The 23,219-nt window shown below is 39.4% G+C and overlaps 1 protein-coding gene across 2 annotated transcripts in view; it reads right to left on the minus strand.

Moving 5' to 3' along the window:
* Nucleotides 1-23,219, minus strand: part of MSRA (methionine sulfoxide reductase A) — a 281,782-nt gene that overhangs the window by 77,501 nt on the left and 181,062 nt on the right. For both annotated transcript variants that reach the window (XM_062571232.1, XM_062571231.1), the window contains one exon: nt 12,043-12,149. In XM_062571232.1, the coding sequence (XP_062427216.1) occupies nt 12,043-12,149 (107 nt within the window). The remainder of the gene's footprint in view (nt 1-12,042; nt 12,150-23,219) is intronic.

The raw sequence follows: 23,219 nt of genomic DNA on the forward strand, positions 1-23,219 counted from the left end.
CTATCCAATCTGTCCACTTTTTTTTTAAAAAAAAATGTGGTTTGCACACAATCAGTGGATGTTTATTACTGACTATTCCAATGAATACCGGTTTTCTGCGGGAGTTCAGAATGGACAGGTAAGACAACAAAAGCAGCGTTGTGCCAATTTGTACTTGGTTAAAAACAAAAACAAGCAAACAAAATATGAAATGACATTCAAATAGTGAGATATATAATTAATGCCAGTCAACATGTTTTTGTAGAAAATAAATCAAACATAAGCCCTACATCTTTCTTTGATGAGATTATGAGTTTTGCAGATAAAGGAAACTTCGTAGGTACAAGAAACAACGTTTTGTGTTTGATTTAATACCATATGACCATTTTAATTAAAAAATTAGTACTACACATTATCAGTAAAGTAGGTGATAACTGGATTAAGAATTGGTTAATTGACAGAGCCCTAAAAAGTGGTTCCCAAAGGAAAAAAACATGATTTAATGGGATTGTTTCTCATATACTTTCACAAGAATTGTTATGAAGCACAGCGATTACATCTTACAGTTATTTCTAAGACACAGGTAAGATTAGTGCTCGTAAAATTGGAAGGTGACATGAAACTCAGAGCAAATGCTGATGATGCCAGGGTACTCACGCAGCATAGGTGAAATCATTTTAACTCAGTCAAATCCAAAATTTTGTATCTAGGAAAAAAGCACGAAGACCACCCGTACAGATACGGACTTGTACGTGCCTACGGACAGCAGTGTGCCCTGGGAGGTAATTTGTCTTCCACGTATGTCACTGATTAAATTCGTTCTGAGATATTGTGTCCAGTTCTGGTATCTACTTTTCAGAAAGAAAAAATGCAAGATGATTTTAAAACATTAAAACTTTAAGAAAGTTCAAAATTAAATTAAAATAAAAATCTTTCTGGTGAGAGTCACTGATATAAGCACATTTATATGTAAACTTAGGATTTTGACTAAAAATATTTTCTAATGAGAAATATTTAGAAGAATACTGATTTTTCTCATGAAAATCTTGTGGGTCCATGGTTTCCACTGTCAGTCACCTGCTGTTACAAATATATGCCTTATTTTCAATTTGAATTCACCTACTTAAAGCTTCTGACCACTAGTCTTTGTAATGACTTTCCTTACTAGCTTACAGAGTGCTTTTCCATGTAAATAAAGTTTTCTTTTATGAATACCTTAATGCAGGTCCCTTAAAATTTGGAAAAAAAAAAAAAAAAAAAGTGGTATAACTAAGTCACCTAAAAATAACCAGCGTGAAGGAGAGAGTAGCAGCAATGGAAAAGTATCAGCCTCAATAAGCAATATGAACCTAGTTACTACAGAGTAAAAAGTCCTAGAGGCTGGGAGTCCTGTGTCATGGAAGGAGACTTCTTTGAGGTTGCCTTCTTCAGTGTTCCAGCAGAGCAAACACCCATGTGGCCAAGCATGGCCAGCTCTGGAGCTAGCAGGAGGTATCTTAGGATGCTTCAGGCAACAGGAAGAGGCAATATATTTTGTCTGGCTATGCTGTTTTTGGCAGGTAGATTTACTTATAGATTTGGTGACAAACGGCATATATAATGATCAACAAGAGAAATAATTTGCTACAAATCTATCATTGTCTGCAAAGATGAAGAGAAGAGAGAATTCCCCAAAAATATAGGCCGGAGGAAGAAAGTGGAAAACTCGAAGACTGGGGAAAGTAAGGAATGAGGAAGAGATGAATGTAGGGTAAGGTGAAATGATAGACGATCCAAGAAAGAAAAAGAGCCAGCAAATAATGCAGCCAGGGAACAAGTGACAAATAAAAGATGGAAATAAACTAGAAATGGGAAAATAAAGATGGGTAAAAGAATTGATTTTCCTACACCAGCACAGTGGAGAGCTGTAACATGGCCTTTGCTTAACTGTTGCTTGTCAGGGTTGTTTGGTGTGACTGCAGACATCCATCTAGCTGGTACCTCACCGGTCAGGCTTTTCAGGCTTGTAAGCTCTGCAGTAATAAGATGACAAAATTACTCACTCACTGCACCGGAGACTAAAATCAATCAAAGTCATAGGAGCAGAGATTTCTGAGCTCAGATTTGTGTAAAATAGGACTGCACTCAGGCAAATCTTGTCTTTGCATGTCCTCAGACCAAGAGTTGCACAGGGGCACAACAAGGATCTGGAGATAACAGCAGCCACCCAGCACATTTCCTCCCTTGTGTTTTGCAGCACCTCTTAAGGTATACCTCTATATGTCCCTATAAGCCTGTGTACAAATACCATTTACAGAGAGGCATGAGCACATTGATACACCATTGAGAAAATACTTATGGTAGTATCTCTTGTAATTCCAGCTGCCTTGGAGATGTAGATGCGCTAACAGAAAGAGATTCTTCTGGCATTTCTGACCCAGGCTGGTTTCAGCATCTGTGTGCCCAATCTCACAAAGGTCTAGCAGAAACTTCATAATACGGTTGATGGTACTGCCTATCAACTGAAAAGCTCGCCTAACTTTTTTCTGTACACTAACTCCTCCTGAAACCTGTAGAAAACCTGGTCCTAAAAGTAAATGAGATTAGTCCATATGTGATCTATAGAAATTATTAAAGGAGAAAAAGATCTTGACACAAAAAGATTACAGGATCAAGACATGACAATGATGCTTGCTATAGCATACTCCGATTTTTCTTCCCAGGAAATATTGAACAGTTTTCCCAAAAGCTAAAAGAGCTATATTTTACTGAGTGGCATACTTTAAACAGCGAACAATACACAGAATCTTCTGACAATTCATCCAGAAACAAAACTGCTGAAATGAAAGAAACTCCTGGTCTTGGTTTTCCTCTCAATTGCATTACTGGAAACTCAAATTCCATTGATTCTAATGGTGTTCCTCTGGATTTGCAGCTGTGCAGCTGATCAGCATTTGGTCCTGCGAGAAAATCTTGAGATATAGTTAAGCAAAACTAATGCTGACATGAAGTGGAAAGCAGGCTCATCAGGGTATAGCAATCTGTTGATATACGCAGTAGTACAGCCAGTTCTCAAAATGTTTGAACCTGTACTTGAGCTGACACTGCTATGTCCACATTTAGATACGCAAGCAGCATGTTTTTAACTATTGAGTATCTACTGTTTACATGTGCATATGAGGTTTGTGCGAGCTCAAAACTTTCTGAAGTGCCATTATATTAGTACATCTGACTTGTAAAACCAAGTTTCAGACAAATTTTTGGCTTTATATTTTAGAACTTGATAGACAGGGGGGAAATGTTCCATGAGTACTGACCTGAATTATTAATTGATTAATTCTTGCACCAGTACAAGCTGGGGGCTGACCTGCTGGAGAGCAGCTCTGCAGAGAAGGACCTGGGAGTGCTGGTGGATGACAAGTTGACCATGAGCCTGCAATGTGCCCTTGTGGCCAAGAAGGCCAATGGTCTCCTGGGATGCATTGGGAAGAGTGTTGCCAGCAGGTGGAGGGAGGTGATCCTGCCCATCTACTCAGCCCGGGGGAGGCCTCATCTCGAGTACTGTGTCCAGTTCTGGGTTCCCCAGGACAAGAGAGACATGGAGCTACTGGAGAGAATCCAGCGGAGGGCTACAAAGATGATCCGAGGGCTGGAGCACCTGCCCTGTGAGGAACGGCTGCGAGAGCTGGGCCTGTTCAGCCTGGGGAAGAGCAGACTGAGGGGGGATCTGATCAATGTGAACAAGTACCTGAAGGGAGGGTGTCAAGGGGATGGGGACAAACTCTTTCCAGTCGCCCCGTGTGACAGGACAAGAGGCAATGGGCAGAAATCGAAGCACAGGAAGTTCCACCTGACCGTAAGGGGGAATTTCTTCCCTGTGAGAGTGACGGAGCCCTGGAGCAGGTTGGCCAGAGAGGTTGTGGAGTCTCCTTGTCTGGAGCTGTTCAAGGCCCACCTGGATGTAACCCTGTCTACCATGCTGTAGGTGACCCTGTTGAGCAGGGAGGTTGGACTAGATGATCTCCAGAGGTCCCTTCCAACCTTACTGATTCTATGATTCTACGATTCTATGAACCTGCAGAGCAAAGCAAGGAACCTGTTGTCCACACTGGTTATCTTTCAAGGAGAAGTAGTCAGGGTTAGCTCTACTTTGCTCTCATTAAATTAATATATGCTAGCACCTCAAACACACTTTCTGGTTTAATTTATTATTTTTTATCAATACAGATAAATCCTGAGACATCTGCTTAGACTGGCTGATATGACACAGGACCTATGGGAGGCCTGTGCTCACCTAGAGTGGAAGTCTAGGACATCTCAAATGATACTAGACTCTTCTGAACAAGTGAAATGAGTCTCCTAAGTCTTCACATTGGTAATAACATCTTCTGGATCACCATGGAGCTCTGAAGGCTGAGAATTCACCTGCCTCAATATATGAAAACTTGATGTCTTAACAAATTTAGGATATTTTTACATTATTGATAACTTGAACAAAACAAGCATATAAGGCAGGAAATTGTTCATTTAAAAATTACCTTTGAAGTCAAATCTATATGATATTTACATCAGTTAATTTTAGAGCAATTTTCTAATATTAGTTTAAATGTCCCATATAAGCATTAGGTTGAAGCTCTGGCTTCATGTTCGCAGTACAATATAGCAAATGGCTTCTTTGCTGAACATCATGATCCCCAAGCTGAAAAAATGACTATAAAATAGAAAGCATGGTTTCATAATGTTGTTCATAGTTCTTACTTCAAATGTGTGATTAACAATATTCACAGCAGTCAAAGGGCTAAGTGAAATGCCTGGCTTTTGAGCAAATGAATGACATATATGCAGAATGGGAAGCTGAAACAGCAGCCTTGCCTTGTATGGCATTTATAAGAGCAAGGAACATGCTATTGGTGCTTTCAGGGGAACAGAAATAATATGCAAACAGCAATATGCTGCACCCCATGATGGATGTAGCATTTCTCCTCTACTTCAATGACTTTTGAGAGGTGTCCTTAGTGTTCCTGTGCTTACCAGGGATGCTCGTTTGTGTTTCCATATTGATATAAACGTCCTATTGGTTGCATTACTTCAAAGTAAAGTCATCTTGATGGAGACCTTAATTGTTCTTCCTCCCACGGCATGAGACAAGTTCCTACAGCGTAGCAATGTATCCCAGCAATTTATTAAGAAACAAGTCAGGTGAACAACGACTAAAATATTTTGCAAATTCCAAAGTTATAAGTGATGGCTACAGAGACATAACCACAGGACAGCTGACCATGTTCCTCGTTACAGAATGCCCTGCCAAAATGGTGAAAAAAATAAATACGCAACAGGGAAACATGAAAGTTTATAATTGCTTCATATAGACTTTCAGCATAAATTCAACAAGCAAAGCACAGGGGGGTTGTTAACCAGGGCTGACAACAGGCTAGGTGATCTTATAGTTATTATACTGGGATGAGTTCATTCGAGGAAATGCAAACAAGCCAGGCATAGCATCCTAAGTTCATCCCATTAAATCTTGTTGCCACTGTCATCCAGAAAAGCAGTCAGAGGTGTGTATCAGTTTTGAGCTATCTTTCTACTGCAAGGTGACCATATTTTGTTGGAGTGACAAAGTCAAATTTTCTGCTGTTTAATGTAATGTGAAAAGAGTTAGCAACTGTTCACACAAAAAAAGCGCCTCATCCGTAGCTGAATATAGCTTTCTCAAAGAGAGATGAACATAAGAAGTGTAGCTTTGTAGCACATATGAGTGACTACAAAATAAATAATGGCTTAGCTTATCAGATCAAGTTTGCTTATTTTCCAAAGAACTACCATCATCAGTCAGGAATCAAGTATCTACTATTGTTCACATTAGAGTGAAGTAATGATAATTCGACGTGTAAAGCTCCTAAACAGACATAATCTGAAGAGAGGTAAGCAGGTGTTATTTTTTATCTAATATTGCTTTATTAACAATAACCTTCTACTTTTTAAAAGACTTGTTTAAATTTTCCCCAGCCAAAAAACGTATGAAAACCTGTCTCCGAGCCAAAGCCCGTTCTAAACTCACAGAGCACGTTAAGCATGTTATCTAAAACTATACCAGAATTTTCTAAATTCATTTCACAAAGCATTCCTTCAAACAGCTGAAACATATGCTCAGACGCTTACAATACCGTGTATCTGTTAACAGCCTTTCCTCCAGCCTTGCCACACACAATCCTGACTACTTTGTTTCCTCCCAGATTGCTGCTCCAAAGCTCATTGCATTGGCCAAAATACTCCAGCACTTAAATCTCTCCTCTTTTCTATCATGTCAAATATAAACCACTTGTTTTTGCAGCTGAGGGCTTTGGTGGTTTGTTACCGCTTTATCCCACAGTGAGTTTATAAAAATTTCACAGTATTTGTCAGGCTATTTTGCTCTCTGCAGAGACTATTGCCTCTGATGTTGACCGGTGCTAACTCATTGTTTCCTTTATTCCTCAATATATATCCATCTGCCTCAACCTGTTTTATTCCTGGTCAGGTAGACATGTGAATTAGATGTCTGAGCTTCCATTACAGTCATGAGGAATTGCAGATGCCTAAAATCAATTGTCTAAATATAGGCATATGGCACTATTTGAGATTCCTGAGGGTATCTCAGATACCAACACAGGACTGACAAATACAATAGGCCCTAAAGGATATTTATATCTTCCGAAGTGGCAGCTGGAGGTCAGCTGAGATACCCTAAGGCTTCTCAAACAGCATTGGGTATAATAGGAGCAACTTAACCAGGCTGTAGGAATCTATCTCACAGCTGAACAAACAGGACATTTGAAGTTACTGGTTGAAGGATTCCCTTCTCTGCTGCATAGGAGTAAACAGGCAAGAAAGCATAAAGGTAAAACTAATCTACGGTACAATTGTATTAGTTCTTGTGGAGTTACACCAACAGGGAGTTTAGTTCAGCTTATTAACCCCTTTGCCACTTGATTCAAAAAGAAATTTGGGGTGTTTGGTCAAATTTGTGTTCTTCAGGCCAAGTCACTTGTCAGATGAATCGAAAATTCCGTTTGATGAGATGCAATGAAAAATGACTATTTGATCAAGTCAGAGACAGTTTCAGTCATTTCACTGAGCATCCTCTCCAGACCCTCACAGACATATAGCTGCTAAGGCTGAAGGAAAAGACTACAGTATAATTCAGTCTTTCCTCCAATAATCATGCCCAGTTCCCTACTAGATCTCCAGAAAGTCTAACCATCTATGGTTTTATGAGCCCAAACATTTCTGCAAAGAAATAGATTGGACAATGGTGCAGGCTCATTTCCCTGGATTTTTTTATATTTATACAACATTTTCATTTTTGTAATTTAATCTCCTCACCTCAAGTTATAGCACTTTTCAAGCTTCTTAAGCATGTTTACAGGCCCCAAAGCAAACAATTAGCATGGCTTCTTTTTTGTCTTTGCCTTTGGTACAATTACTATTTTAGTTTATTTGTTTTCTCAATCTGTTGACCAGCTGGTTTAGATTTCATTTGGGATTTCTATCAGCATCACAATCCATTCCTGCAGAGAAACTTTCTGATTATACTCTTACAGTTCAAATAATAAAAATAATATATTACATTATTTCTAGAAAAACTCTATCAATTTCTTAGCAAATATATATATATATATATATATATATCTCTGTGCTTCATCTGCATTTCTTATATGTTCAGTAAAAAAACACTGAATTCCAGTTCTCTGGTCTTTAGTAAAGGCCACATTTTTAATGTCTTCATAAAATGCCAGCAGTTCTGCTCTCTCGTGTCTTTGCGCCCTTACTGGTCTCTCCAAATTACAACCATCAGAAGAAATGACAGTAACTCACCCCCTTCTCATGGATATAAAGAGTCAGAAGCTTATTACCTGCTCACAACACCCAGCACCTCTGTCAAGAGCTAAGAAGTCATAGCCTACACCTTGGCCTTAATTACTGGTGACTGGTCTGACTTCATTCACTCATAATTATCCATGTAGAGGCCCTTTAGTTGCTTTGTGTAAGAATCTTCTCCTGCATAATATTGTCCTTTTTAACAAAGTAATAGACCTGTGTCTTCCTCTCTGCACAACGTTCACTGTCGGTACTGTCCTGCAACAGGACACGGAGCTGTTGCTAGTTTTTGAAGGCTACTAAATAGGGCTCTTTAATGTAAGCCAGACATGTGGGAGGGACTCAGTATATCCTTGGAGCCTGAAAACCCAGTGTTAGCAGCTTGACAAAACAAACGTAGACCTCTGATTCAAGAAAAATAAATACAAATTTCTTCCTACCCTAATTTTTCTGTTTGGATTATTGCCCAGATAATTCATCTGAAAACGAAATCTAACCTAGCAACTGTCTTGAAAATTGAGTAACCTCAGGTTCAACTGTATTAAAAAACTTCAGCTTCAGGCAAAATTGATGGAACAGCTCATTCACAGTACTTTCACCAAGACCTGGCCCTCATTTCGTGTTTTTATGATTACACTTCCATTGTGTCACAATTTACCAGCAGCAGGATTGTATTATAATATATAATACCATTAGCTGACTCTGACTGTATGCATCCAACTTCATGAACAGCTAAAGACGCATGGCTCAATGCATATTGCCATTTGCTGTATTGCCATTTCTCAGCTGTTGAAACAGCTGCATGAATCAGCAGCAAGTTTCACAACTTAAAATAGATGTAACCCTGCAGGATACTTGGGCTCTGGGCACATTTTGATTCTCTCTCATAGGCCTGGTAAGAGCTAGGAACATGGTGCCCTTAGTAGAGTGTTTCTTCCTGCAGTATTTCTCTGCTCAAGCACAGCACTGCTCTATGTAGTCCACATTAGCGTTTTAGCTTGGAGCAGGACTGTGCTTTTGAAATGAATCTCCCGATTATCGCCACTTACCATGCTTTGGTTCCCATCACAGAGTGGTCTTGGAATGGATGAACTCCATTCCTCTTGATGGAGCTAAACCAGAACACATGTTCCAGGCCCCACTCATGGGGCCAGATTACAACTAGCCAACAGCAAGCCCTCTTGAAATGTAGATAGCATGTTTTGAGTCCTCAGCACAAACCGTTTTGTTCCACAAGTCTGCACCAATCAGTCTGTACCACATGCTAAAGATAGATATACCTTAACCTGCCTATTTGGCTTCTAGGAAGGAGCTGGACCACTTCAGGCTACCTTGCAATAAAGGCAGAAATTCATGACATGAAACTGGGAGTGGATGGCTTCTGACATCAGTGAACAAAATTTTTTATTTTCAACTAACAGTCATTCCTGGCTTTATGAAAAAAAATCTAGCATATATATCTTTCTCCGTTGGGAGGCCATTCTTAATTCTGCTAAAGATCTTAAAAGACATCTAAGAGCATGTGCCCAATTACTTAGTCAACAAAAAAAACTACCTGTGATTTTATTCATTTGCTGTGTCAGAAAACTGTGAGACTCATTTGTACACTTTGCTGTTATTGTACTTCTACCATTTTTTGCTCTTCCCTTCTTCACTATGTAAGGTGTGAGATGCACTACTGTGTATCTCAGAAAAATCACGTTATGCTACCTTCATATGTTTTTATCTGTCATTATCAGGTGCCTAAAAATGCATGTGCCACTGCAAGAAAAGCTTGATATTTATTTTAAATTACTGCAATAATAAGGAAATTGGCTGTTTTACATTTTCCTTAGAATAATGTAATGCAAAGCATTTAATATAAAAAGAGATTCCTGAATATAATGCTTGGTCAGTACACTTCCAAAACAAACATTTAACTGCTACTACAAAACCACTGTAGATAATATTGTAGCTATTGTTGTAAATAATATGTGGAAACTGAATTTCCTTTAGGAATTTCACAACATATTTGCTGTGTATCCTTAGCTGGCAACTTAGCCTCTTCTTTCTACTTACTCTAGTGTAAAAACAAACTCTGCATTAGATCACTTACAGAGTTGTGCCTAATTATATAAATGTACTAATTATACACACTTTTCAAATGGTGATAGACTTCAAAGTAGGTAAATTTTAAATTGTGCCGTTAAGAAAATCTGTTAGATGATGGAAATTTCTGTAACATCATACTGCAATCTCCTGCATTGTAATTTTGCTTTCAAGTCAGTATTAATTTAATGACAAATAACAGCAGAGAATAATAGAGTTGGGAAAGCAAACTGAAAGCTCTAAGATTTATAGTGTGATATTGGTCAGCAGATGTTAATAAAAGGAAACAGAAAACAATTTGGAAAAGCAATGGATCTAAGGCAAACAACAAGAAGAATGTTCTGCATGATAAGTACGAATATGGAGCCTTCAGAAACCACTGCGTTCACAGAAGGATAAACACCTGTGAGACTGACTTATCTTCGTGTGTTTAGCTACTCATGAGAAAATATATATGCCATTGAATACTTAATTTACATGCACAGTTATCACACCGCTAACAACAATCTGCAAATTAGTTACTTGCAGCTCAGAGCATCTCTTTGCATGCAAAATAATAACTGAATGTACAAACTAGCCCTGCAAAGGCACACATTGCTCAGCCCACAAATGTCGTAAACACATATTTATGAAAATCAAGCTGCTGCATGAGAGTATGCCTTTTTTTTGTACCTTCGTATGTGCATCTGATTGATACCCTCTTACTTTGCAAACACAGATCTTTACTGTTAACATTAGGTATTCACCAAAACCCATGTTTTTTCAACATAATAACACTTCAGTGAAGTCACATGAATGCATGGAAGGTAATATTCTCTTAATTCCACTTAATAGTTACACTATATATTGCACTGATGTCCCAAGTGAGTATTTCATACATGTTGTAAGAATTTATGTATCTTTACTGCAGAATCTAGATCCTTCATTAACAAGACCGCTAGGAAGATCAGACTGCAAGTACAAAGTTCCTACGTTACACAGATGCCACAGCAGGAGATGTTAAATAATGCGTAGTATGGCAGTAGGGAGAGAAAAGCTGAATGAGGCTGCAATGAAACTTTTTATCATTAGCTACCATAACTGGATTTTGAATCTAGGTCTCAGACAAGTGTATCAGCTAGGTCAAACAGTCAAAATAATCCCTCATAGAAAAAAAAAACCTTCAAACAAACCTTTCTGATCTTTAGAAAAATATATATGCTAACTCCTCCAACTCTCTTACTGCAACCCTATGTAGACACTTTCCACTCTGGTAACTGGAAAATAGTCTAACTTCACTGGATGTAAATTCGGAGGGCTTATCACTCTATGCGCACTTTTGCAACCTGACACTTCTCAAGAGTGGACAAAGTATGCAGCTAGTTGTATTTGACACACATATTTCTCCATGAAAATAAACCACTTAATTTATAGCTTCCAAATTTTAGCTCTGCCTCATCACCATCTTAGTATAATGCAAAGGAGTCTTTAAGGCACAGTAATCCCTTGTCTTTAGTCCAGCCCAGGCCTATAATGGCCCCTGTGGCAGGGAAGAAACAGAATCCATCTGCAATGAATTTAAATGGTGTTGTGTATAGGAAGGGCAATGGTCTACCCTCCGTCACACAAAACTTAGCGTGAAAACAGATGGCCCTACTAAGTCACTGGTTATCATGCAAGGTCAAAGCAAGTTATAGAATGGCTTCATAGAGGCATCTTACAATCATCTGGTGGGTGATCCTGAGCTGCCAAGTTTCTAGTAGTGATCAGGACTCACCCTCAAAGTTCAAGAACTCTGGGGTCTGAGAGTTTTGCTAGACTCTTCAGAGTACGGCGTCCAGATGCACTTGCATGGCCTTAAAGTCATAGGCTTTTGCTCTGGCACACCCACATAGTTTCAAAACAGATTAAAACTGTCTTTACACAGGCAACTAAATATTTTCTGTCTGCATAAAGTCATCAAAATGAGTCACATGAAGAAGCTTGCACAAAACGTGGAATTTAAAATAAACATAATCAAAGTTCAATATTGGAACAATTAGCTCCAATAGCAATATGGAGGAAAGGAATAGAACAGGAAATGAGTTTGTGCTTATTGGCAAATTCTTCTGAACTCTGACCATATGTGAAGCAACTCCATGCTCCACCCAATGTTACCTTTTGATAATCCTCTTTAGATCTCAAGGCAGCTTCCATCTGTTCCTGGGAGAACGTGTAGATGGCCGAACGGTACTGTGTGCCAAAGTCATTACCCTGCCGCATTCCTGGGGAGAGAGAGCATCACGATGAGAGAGCACATCCAAGCCTTTCTGTTGTTAAATAGTCTTGAAAAGATTCAATTCTGGTACCTCTGTTTAAATGACATGCAAATTAAATGTGAGCATTTTACATTTCGGTAAATCACATAGTAGTCAAATATAGATGTAAAACCTTAAATAATCAAGCTGCAGTTACTGCAATCAAGATACTCTTAAAATATTTATTTTGAATGATGAAAATACTTTAAAAAAATCTTTGATTTTAGCAAGTGTTTAAAAACTCTCTTGTACTGAAGCATTACATCTTAATGGGTGTTTAAAAATTCTCTTGGACATGACTAGTGTTCTCCTATATAAACAAAGTAATGATTTTGCTAAAAGAATAGTATGCATGTGTTGTAGAATTAAGTCTGGAGCTAACTTATTAACCCCAAGTATCCCCACCATTTATGGAGATAGAAAATGGCTCTTATGAAGCCCTCAAATCTGGGCTCCAAGTATTCCTCTGAAAGAGGAATGTTAGAGGGAGAAAGCACGGAGAAGGCTTGGCTGTTTTAGTACTGTCATACAGTGAGTAATGCTTAGGACCAGCATCCCTCCCACAATTCTTTGGAGTTTGGGGGAGGTATAAAACAAAGGTATATAAGTAAACTCTACTCCTAAATTCTCTCAACATGCCTGTGATAATTTGGATGGCAAAACCACATGATACTGTTTATATCTAACATCATGAAAACAAAATCCTAGTTGTTGATAACCAGTAACTCCCAGAAATCATACCATAAATGATTAATTTTGGTTAAGGATTACCCCCCTTTTTGTTGATACGTGTGATCTCTTCAGAAGACTACTTGTACAAATGGTTGCTCAAGCATTTGCAAAATCAAAGCTAGATTCTACCTAAGAAACTACAAAATAACAGGCCAAACAGGAGGAAAGAAAGATTTACTAGATACTGTTCCCTTAGGTTGCCAGCCCGGATGCGGTTTGGCCTTAGGCAGCATTAGGCAGCTATGCTGGCCAAAGGCATTGCTGGTTCTCACCACCATCCATGCCCATTCCCCCGTGTCCTGTCATGGGCTGGCATGCTGGTTTGAATATCCGTGGTGTGAGTGATGTCGGGGAACAGATAGAGCTGTAAGATAGCTCTCTTCCTCCAAAGGAGTGTTTGTTCTACGCACACCTTTTTCCATGACCTGTTCATCGCTAGATGCTGCAAATAGTTGAGCCAGGACAGCGTAGAGAGAGCTGTCTCATGGTAGAGCACCGTCACTGGAGGCAGCAATACTGTAAGCTAGGATTGCTGCGGGTCTTTCCGTAAAACCAAACAACAGTCTTGGAGAGGTGCTTTAACATTAAGAACGATCTGAAACTGCAGTTTTGATGTCTTATTTCCATTTTTCATAACCTTGCTCCCAATTTTGCATTCAAGAATATAACTTTTTGCTTTCTTGTAACAAAACTTGTTTTAATTTTCCGTTTGTCTGATGTTTGAAGTGAACTTGGGTGACTGAGAAATCAGGAATGACTTTCATTTCTGAAGCAACAGACTCAAACAAGCAGACTCTTCCCAAACGCTTGCAACCCAAGACAAACTGAAAATCATTGGGATTTGCCTTTTACTGCTATTGGCCTACAGAAGCCACTTTGAAGGTTAGCATCACATACCAGGACTACGGAGAAAAAGCAGGTAACACCTGTAGGTGCTGATGCCCCCCCACCCCCAGCAAAGGGCAAATGGTAGAAAAAGATCTGTCATACTGGAGGGGGGAGGGAAGATGCTATCACCAAAATTAAATCATGAAAACTGCCATCTCTCCTGAACTTTCTAAGGAAATGGAAAATAATTGGCTTAAAGCACAGTAAAATAAAACAAGTGAAACCTGGCTGAAATATTTAGGAACTGAAAGATGAAGAAATATTTTAAAGGAGGCATTTGGATGAAAAGCCCTTTCAGTGACCAACAGCATATAAAAGCAAATGTGATTCTGAAAAATGTTGTCAAGTTTTCAGATAATTTGAGTTACATTTTAAGCAGTGAAAAGTTATATTATCATACATAAAAACTATAACTATGTCCTTCATCAATACTTAATAGTGTGGCCTGCAAGGCAGACAATAATTTGTTCATTTCTCTGAGAGATATTTACAGGTGATAGGGAGATATTAAAAAGATGGGACTAATAAATAGTTAGGCATAAAGTAACTACAGAGCAGTAAAGCATTAGTTTTGCCAGTATGGGTTAATGCTGACTGATGTTTGTACTTAAGCACTAGCATTCCATAAATCTATTTGTTGCTTAACAAACTACTTAACAACTGACCAGGAAGTGGATTACAAAAATTGCTATAAATGGAGGATCACTGTAGTTTCACTGTGAATGGAGGATGATGCCAGTTTCCAGCAGGCACTTCAAGAGTATGAGATTAGCATGAGCTACTGCGCACAGCGCTCTGAGTGAGAAGATAAACAAGATTAAATAATATATGCAAAGGGCACCATTAAATAGTAACAGAATCAGAAAATCAGTAAGGTTGGAAGGGACCTCTGGAGATCATCTAGTCCAACCTCCCTGCTCAGCAGGGTCACCTAGAGCATGTTAGACAGGGTTGCATCCAGGTGGGCCTTGAACAGCTCCAGACAAGGAGACTCCACAACCTCTCTGGCCAACCTGCTCCAGGGCTCTGAAACTCTCACAGGGAAGAAATTCCCCCTCACGGTCAGGCAGAACTTCCTGTGCTTCAATTTCTGCCCATTGCCTCTTGTCCTGTCACACGGGGCAACTGAAAAGAGTTTGTCCCCATCCCCTTGACACCCTCCCTTCAGGTACTTGTTCACATTGATCAGATCCCCCCTCAGTCTGCTCTTCCCCAGGCTGAACAGGCCCAGCTCTCGCAGACGTTCCTCACAGGGCAGGTGCTCCAGCCCTCGGATCATCTTTGTAGCCCTACGCTGGACTCTCTCCAGTAGCTCCATGTCTCTCTTGTCCTGGGGAGCCCAGGACTGGACACAGTACTCGAGATGAGGCCTCCCCAGGGCTGAGGAGAGGGGCAGGATCACCTCCCTCCACCTGCTGGCAACACTCTTCCCAATGCACCCCGGGAGACCATTGGCCTTGGCCACAAGGGCACATTGCTGGCTCATGGTCAACTTGTCGTCCACCAGCACTCCCAGGTCTTTCTCTGCAGAGCTGCTCTCCAGAAGGTCAGCCCCCAGCTCGTACTGGTGCATGGGGTTATTTTTCCCTAGGTGCAGGACTCTGCACTTGCCCTTGTTGAACTTCAGAGGTTCCTCTCCGCCCAACTCTCCAGTCTCTCCAGGTCTCTCTGAATGGCAGCACAGCCCTCAGGTGTGTCACCCACTCCTCCCAGCTTGGTGTCATCCACAAACTTGCTGAGGAGGCTCTCTGCACCCTCATCCAGGTCACTGATGAAAAAGTTGAACAGGATGGGACCCAGTCTTGAGCCCTGGGGGATGCCACTAGCCACAGGCCTCCAACTAGACTCCACGCCACTGATGACAACCCTCTGAGCTCTGCCTTTCAGCCAGTTCTCAATCCACCTCACTGTCCACTCGTCTAACCCACACTTCCTGAGCTTCTCTAGGAGGATGTTCTGGGAGACAGTGTCAAAAGCCTTGCTGAAGTCAAGGTACACAACATCCACTGCTCTGCCCTCATCTACCCCGCCACTCATTCCATCAGAGAAGGCTATCAGATTGGTTAAGCAGGATTTCCCCTTGATGAATCCATGCTGGCTACTCCTGATCACCTTCTTTTCCTCCATATGTCTGGAGACAACATCCAGAATGAGCTGTTCCATCCCCTTTCCAGGGATGGAGGTGAGGCTGATGAGCCTACAGTTGCCTGGGTCCTCCTTCTTGCCCTTCTTGAAGACTGGAGTGACATTGGCTTTCTTCCAGTCCTCAGGCACCTCTCCAGTTCTCCAGGACTTTTGAAAGATGATGGAGAATGTGCTGGCAACAACATCTGCCAGCTCCCTCAGTACCCATGGGTGCATCCCATCTGGGCCCATGGATTTGTGGATGTCTAGCCTGCCCAGAAGGTCTCTAATCCTATCCTTCTTAACCAAAGGAAAGTCTTCCCTTCTCCAGACTTTCTCCCTCACATCCAGGCTCTGGGATTCATGAGGGCTGCCCTTAGCAGTGAAGACTAAAGCAGAGTGGTCGGCTTAATTAATTTATTGAAGAGACGATTAAGAGGAGAACTGATTCTGATTCATAAATATCTACATAAGGAGATGACCTGAGAGTGGAAATGCTCTTTTGTTTTGTCAAAAATTCATGAAGTAGGTAGAGCATTTGAAAAACAAAGTATACGAATCCAGATGAGAAAGAAGGCATGTGACATTCAAATAGTGAAGAGAGCTAATCACTGGACCAATCTATGTAAAGACATGTCCATTTCTTGAGGTCTTCACATCAAGGCTAAATATTTCCCCGAAAGACGCTCCTTAGCTCAAAGAGTAGATGTGACTCAGTGACAAAATTATTAAGTTAAACCTATGCACGAGTTTAGACCATGATAATAATGGTCCCTCCTAGCCTTGACGTCTTGGCTTGCACTGCTACATCATCTGCTACCTACAAAAAAGACTGAACACAAACTGTCAATATTGCCTGGAAGTGTGGTTTTCATGTGACCAATCACCTAAGCTAAAATCTCATTTATTTGTATTTGTAATTTAAATCCATTTGTACCAAAATCTCAATTGATAAATAGCTTATGCATTGTCTGACTATACCACACAGCCTACAGGACGGTAAAGTAAAATAAATTCAATGCATACAGACATAATCAAATGCCACTGTTGCTGTTGTATTTGTAATCTACTTCACATGTGCAAACTTACTTCTCAAGGGGTCCGTCACTGATTTTTTAAAGCCCTCTGGCAACTCTTATTTGCTGAAATCCACTAACCCAATAAGTAACAAACAAGGCAAGAAATTTAATTTACTAGAAAAAACGAAGTATGATGATTGAGCTTAACATTTTTTTCATCTGAAAGAAAGTCTACTAAATCAGCAATGATCTCTGCTTTGGCTATCTAAAAATTCAACAAACGTCATCTGTCATTAACTTTTCTTCCTTCTCTGAAACATCTTTCTTACTTTGTCCACGCTGACATTCTGTCTCTCCCAGTTAACATAATACTACAATTATACATATTAGGCCTCAGATATGAATGCAAAAATATGACTAATTAATAAAGATGCTAAAGGTTTTAGAAGGTATTTTGTACTACTAAATCAAAAACCATTCTTATCAGAGTTTGTTAACACTACTGCCACTGAGTCTAGCTACACAGAATACACATTAGACTCTCAACAACCTTTCTGCTGAGACAGTGAGCCAACATCTGATCTTCCATGCACGAAAATGGTTTCACTGAAGTCAAGGATCTTATTCTCCGTTTATAATTTTACAACTAAAACCTGAATCTAGCCTGATATGTCGACATGAAAAGGTAGACACACTAACTTAGTTTATGGTGACCAAAACAAAAATAATCTCCAAAGGCTCCAAGTCATTCACCTTGTCTACAAATTCTCTTGTAATTTGATAGGACTTAACTTAAGCAAACTAATCTCTTTCAATTACTGTTATCTGTTGCAAACAGTAATCAGTAATGAATGAATTTCAGGATAAGATTTCCCTTAGAAATTCTCTAGAAAGACTTCTGAGAATGAGACCTTTGCAGTCTTAAAGAAGTAATTTTTCTACTTGTAACAAACTCCATTTTTGAGAGAGGTAACTGATCTTGCTCTAATTCCAGACCAAAGGACTGAATTAGGACTTTCTAAATCTTCACTGCTGAAAGAAGGAATAATTTCTGCAGAACATCAGTTGAACATCTTCAGAGCAGCAAATTTTCAGGACAGGGGAATGCTGATTGCCTACAATTGTTCTTCTGCAAGATGTCTTCAATTCTTTCTTTGTGTATAACCTGCAAAGAACTACTGTTAAGTGGAGATTTTGTTTTTGCCATAATGGTATCTAAAGGGACCCATAATGTTTCTGCCTCTGCTGCAAAGTATGCATGTTGTCATACACTGGGCAGGATGTTTTCATCCCTCTCAGTTCTCGCCAGACTCAGCTGAAATCCCAGTGCCAATTTAAGGATAAAATTTAGGGCAGATCCTGAACATAACTGTAGCCCTCACTTATATGGGGAATCTGTTACTAGGAGCTGAACCTTCTCTTCCTACTGGGCTGAGTAACAACCAGGCTGCCTCTTAGAGATGTTAAGATGGCATGTTTACCCCGAGGGATAAGTTCTCTGACAGGAAGAAACACCTTCACCAACTCTTTCAGAAACTTTGCAATGACAGAATAAGAAAATACTGAGAAATCTTTCATCTGCAGCAGTACACTTCGAGTCAACAAAAGCCATGTCTTCTCCAGCAGAAGAAAAAGCTACGAGATGTCTTCGAGAAGAATGTCATCTCCCCCATCAGACCTGGTCCATTTGGTCACAAAAGCACATCCAGAGGAATCATTCTTAGTGTTGATCCAAATCTCTATAACTAGAGACGACCAGGCAGATTTCCTAGGGCTACTCTATGCCTGTGCCTTGTGGCAGAAGTAGAAATTTGAGTGACTTGTATCTCATATTAGAAGTTCCAGAGCAAAGGCAAATTCCTGAACTCCAAGGTGAGTCCTGCAGGAATATCTGACACCAAAACTACTTTAGCCAGCCCAGGCTTGGCAAGACCACCCTGTTTCATCTGGCAGAACCTTAAAAATGACAAGGGAGAAAGAGGGTAACTGGCAGTAAGGTGAATATCTGTCTCCCTGGCCAGCTGATCACAAGTACATCCAACAGCAACAGGAACAAACATACCCTGGGGCTGGAAGACTGACACTTGCTGTTGACATCTGAGGCAAAGCAACTCAGCAAAGATAATGGGCTGCCAAGATGAGAAAAGCCTTACCAAACTGCCACTGGAGAAACTATCATTAGTCAAAAAGCAGATAACAGTCAAAGAAATGACTCTAGACTAATCACAAAAAGTCCTTTCACCTACACTCTAATATTCTCTGAAGCACTTGGGTAGGAATGACTTAGTTTAAGCTCCCATTTTGTTTGGGAACAAGAGCAAATACTAGCTCTCCTTTGAACTGAATGATCAGATCTTGGCTGGAGCTTCTTGGCTTCTTGCCTGGAGCCAAAGAGTTGTCACTTAAAGTGCTTACCATGCTGTTAAGCTACAGATTGAGTGGTCATTGTCTTTCCTAACTCCATAGTATCTTAAGGTCAATAACAAATAGAAACATCTACAGCATTAACAAAAACATATATTTCCCAGTATTACATATTTTTTTTTGCTCCAGAGATGGAGGATTCATTGCAAACAAGAAGAACCTTTCAAAATATAATTTGAATATAATGCCTATAGAAGGTGCAAGCAAAATAGACTTCATTTATTTTATTAAATAAATCAGGAACTTGTACTGAAGACTCAACCCTCTCTAATGACTTGAAAGTAATACTTATGCAACACTTCTCATCTTCTCTCCATTTAAAAATAATAAAAAAAATGTAATAGCATCATTCTTCAACCTCACTATTTTCAGAGGATCCCAGGCATAATGGAGACAAATGACTCAGGTCTGTTACTCCGTGCCGCCCAGTGAAATTTTAAAGGGCAGTTTCTAGCTCTTATTTTTATCATAATTTCTTCTGTGATTTATAGACTTTTCTGTAGCTGTCACTTATTTTCTTATACCTGCAGAAACCTGATCTAATGATTGGTCATTTTCCTTTCCCCAATCAATGCTTGCTGAGTTAAGACTAATAAAATTCCTTCCTCCAACTCATCATGCAATTATTTAGTAAAAATCAATTGCACCATGTCACCCTGGCTTGATGTCATCACTCACTATAATGATTACATCTACACAGTTTAAAAGTTGCCAAGGGAAAGTAAAACTATAGCATATGATGAAAGAAGAAATATGTTAATTGAAAAGCTGTTAGTTACAGTGCTATGGATTGAGAATTCCTGGTGGTTTTCAAGATTCTGGGGTGCAGGAAGGATAAATGAAATATAAAAGAGTTTCTTCAGAAGATTACAATAAATTACTGAGCTTGTATAGATTTCAAGAAAATCTTTATATCATTAATAGACCACAAAGCTTACAAAGCTTTAAGTACATGTGCTTTTTAGTGTCAAGAAGGAACCTACAGGATAACTATTATGAAGTTGAAGGAGAATAAAAACATTAGTCCATTTTACTCTTGTAATAGCAGGTGCTGGTGCATTTCCTAGCCCAAGGCATGATCCTGAATATCCTTGATTTTACTGTAGTATTTTGCATGTGTGTATAAAGAGCACAGAACAAAATATATCAGATCAGAATTCTTCATTCATACTGGGAAACTGTTCACAATTTACATTCTCATAAATTATTATTGTATTTGAAAACAGTAGCACACCCAGCCCTTAAATTATTACACTCCATATTGGAATAACCACTAGAAGGCTTCTTAATGAAGAGCTCTAATGATTACATCCACTTCAACCTATAAAAGAGTTTTGTAAACTGAAGAACCAAAGGCTTATCAGTTTTTTTCACCTGTATCACTTGGTCTGTTAAAACCTTTGCCTCTCCCTGGAAACTCTGACTTGCATATATAGTTGGAACATTACAACTACAACAACATTACACTAATTTGCTCATTAAAGATAACAAATGTTCACCTGTTTTGAACAATTTATTCATTTCAGTTACAAAAGTATCTGGTGACAAGTATTTTTTTTTTTTTTTTTTTTTTTTTTTTGGCATGAATCTTCATCAAACCACAAGTTTCCAGGATTTCTGATGCAGCATTGAAGCTGAAACAGAATCACAGACTCGCTGGGGTTGGCAGGGATTTCTGGAGATCATCTAGTCCTGCGCCCTGCTCAGGCAGGGTCACCTAGAGCAGGTGGCCCAGGGTCATGTCCAGATGTGTTTTATATCTCCAAGGACAAAAACTCCACAACAAACTCATTCCCTTAATGTTGCCAACGCTGGTGTAAATAAGCACTGTTGACGGCAGTCAATATACACTGCTCATTGTGCAAAGTAACAGTAGCTCTTTAGGCAGAAACTTTTTAGATGCGGTTCTTCAGAAAGATGGAAACACAGGAGAACAAGCTTTGCCACAAAGCAAAGGTTTTTAGCAAAGGTTTTTTGGGAGAACAGGACACCTCCAGTAATATTGCAGTCTAGGGGGATGAAGTGCTGCCATCAATTTGTAGCAACAAGATATCTTGTGTATTCCCACCACTGATTGGCATTATGCTGCTACAACAAAACCAAAATAACAATGAAAATGAGCAGTATTATAAAGCACCAATATTACCATGATTTTGCAGCATCTGCAATGCAGTAATGCCTCTTTCTCTGTGTGGCCAGGCTTGGCTCTGATCTATGCTACCCAGCACATGATACCTGGATTCCTTATTTCTTCCAGCAAAATACCAGAGGAGAACAGAGCTGCAGAAGGGGTGCAAAGGGATTCCAGAGGAGGAAGCACTGAGGAAAGAGCTCCCATGGGGTTAGGCTAAAATGGGGTGCTCTCAACACCACCTGTACTGAGATGAGTTTCTGTGCCACGTGTTCTACGCTTTCATCCTCTCTCACTCACTTTCTACCCCAACTGTCTGGGAAGGAGGGGAATTAGTATAGGGACTGAGATAAAGAGTAATTAATTAAAATTATCTACCAGTGCAGGTGGGAAAAAGCATTTTGTTTGTGGAAATGTGTGTGCAGGGTTCTATTATTATCAGAAGGTGACTCTGCCGTCTAGAAGGGGCAGTGGTATACCAAGTTCTGACCTATCTCTAATCAGTTCTCTTTGCTTTTTACTAGAATTATTATTCCACAGCTATAAAATTCATCAATTGCATCTCAAGATAGTTCAAGTATTTCACACAAGTAGAAACTCCAAATGCAGACATTGTTTGACAGAAGAGTTCCCTATATGCTTTGTTTTTTATTAGTTCATTCAGAGATAACACTGCTTAAATGCATTTTTGAAAGCCCTTTGACATTTGAATGAAGTGCATGATCTACCTGAGCCCACATAAAACCATAGGTTAGTTTTTTACAACAGAGTCACAAAGCATAAGTATTGAATGTTACTGGTAGACAGAGTTTTTCATCCATTTTTAATTACAAATTCAAACTACCTCTTTAGCAGTAGCCCATAAAACAGGCAAATGGAATGGTGAATATATACATGAGTAATCCTTAATGGCATCTGAATATTTTGTAGGATCCCTTTTATACTCATATCTAATCAAAAGTTAAATGACTAGCTTTAGACAAGAGTTTATACTTCCTTTGTCGTAACCAGCGGACACTAGGCCCTTTCAGAAATCCTTTCCCTTAAAAATCTGTCTCAGGGTGGGATGAACACAGGACAGAGGTGAAATGTTTTAACAATACTTGATGCAACCACTACATCTTGATTTACAACCCCCTCAAATTTTCAAAATTCAACAGAAATACAGAGTAACGCTACAGGGAGGACAGTCCTCAATGGAATATCTAGTGATATTGGTAGCTTCTGGTTCTCAAAATCAGTTTTGAAAAATTGTCCAAGCCAGCCTGGGCTACTGGATTGCTACTGAGTTACTCCACTGTGGTTCATAATCACGTGTATAATAAGTTATACTAAGTATAAGGATTTTAAGCTTGGATTTCATGCCAAGATTCTATGTACATAGTTAGGAAAAATTCCTAGGAAAATAATGATTAATAATTTTACTTGTCCATATTCCTGGTAAACTATAAATTAGTAGGTTGTTTCTTATGTGTTCCAAAACACAACAGTATTTCATTAAGGGAATAAATGAACAGATAGACAGGTATAGTTTATCTATTAGCTCATACAGAATTTGAAATAAATAACCACAGAGTGCTATAAAGTTTTGACAGTAAAGTCACCGTTCATTACATTGCAATCTATCAATTTTAACTACAAAATTTCAGTATTTATTTTGGAGTTATTCTGAAGGTATAGCTACCTATTTGGACCTAAGTAGTTAGCAGTTGTGCTGTT

The sequence above is a fragment of the Rhea pennata genome, chromosome 3, assembly GCF_028389875.1.
Source record: "Rhea pennata isolate bPtePen1 chromosome 3, bPtePen1.pri, whole genome shotgun sequence".
NCBI lineage: Eukaryota > Metazoa > Chordata > Aves > Rheiformes > Rheidae > Rhea > Rhea pennata.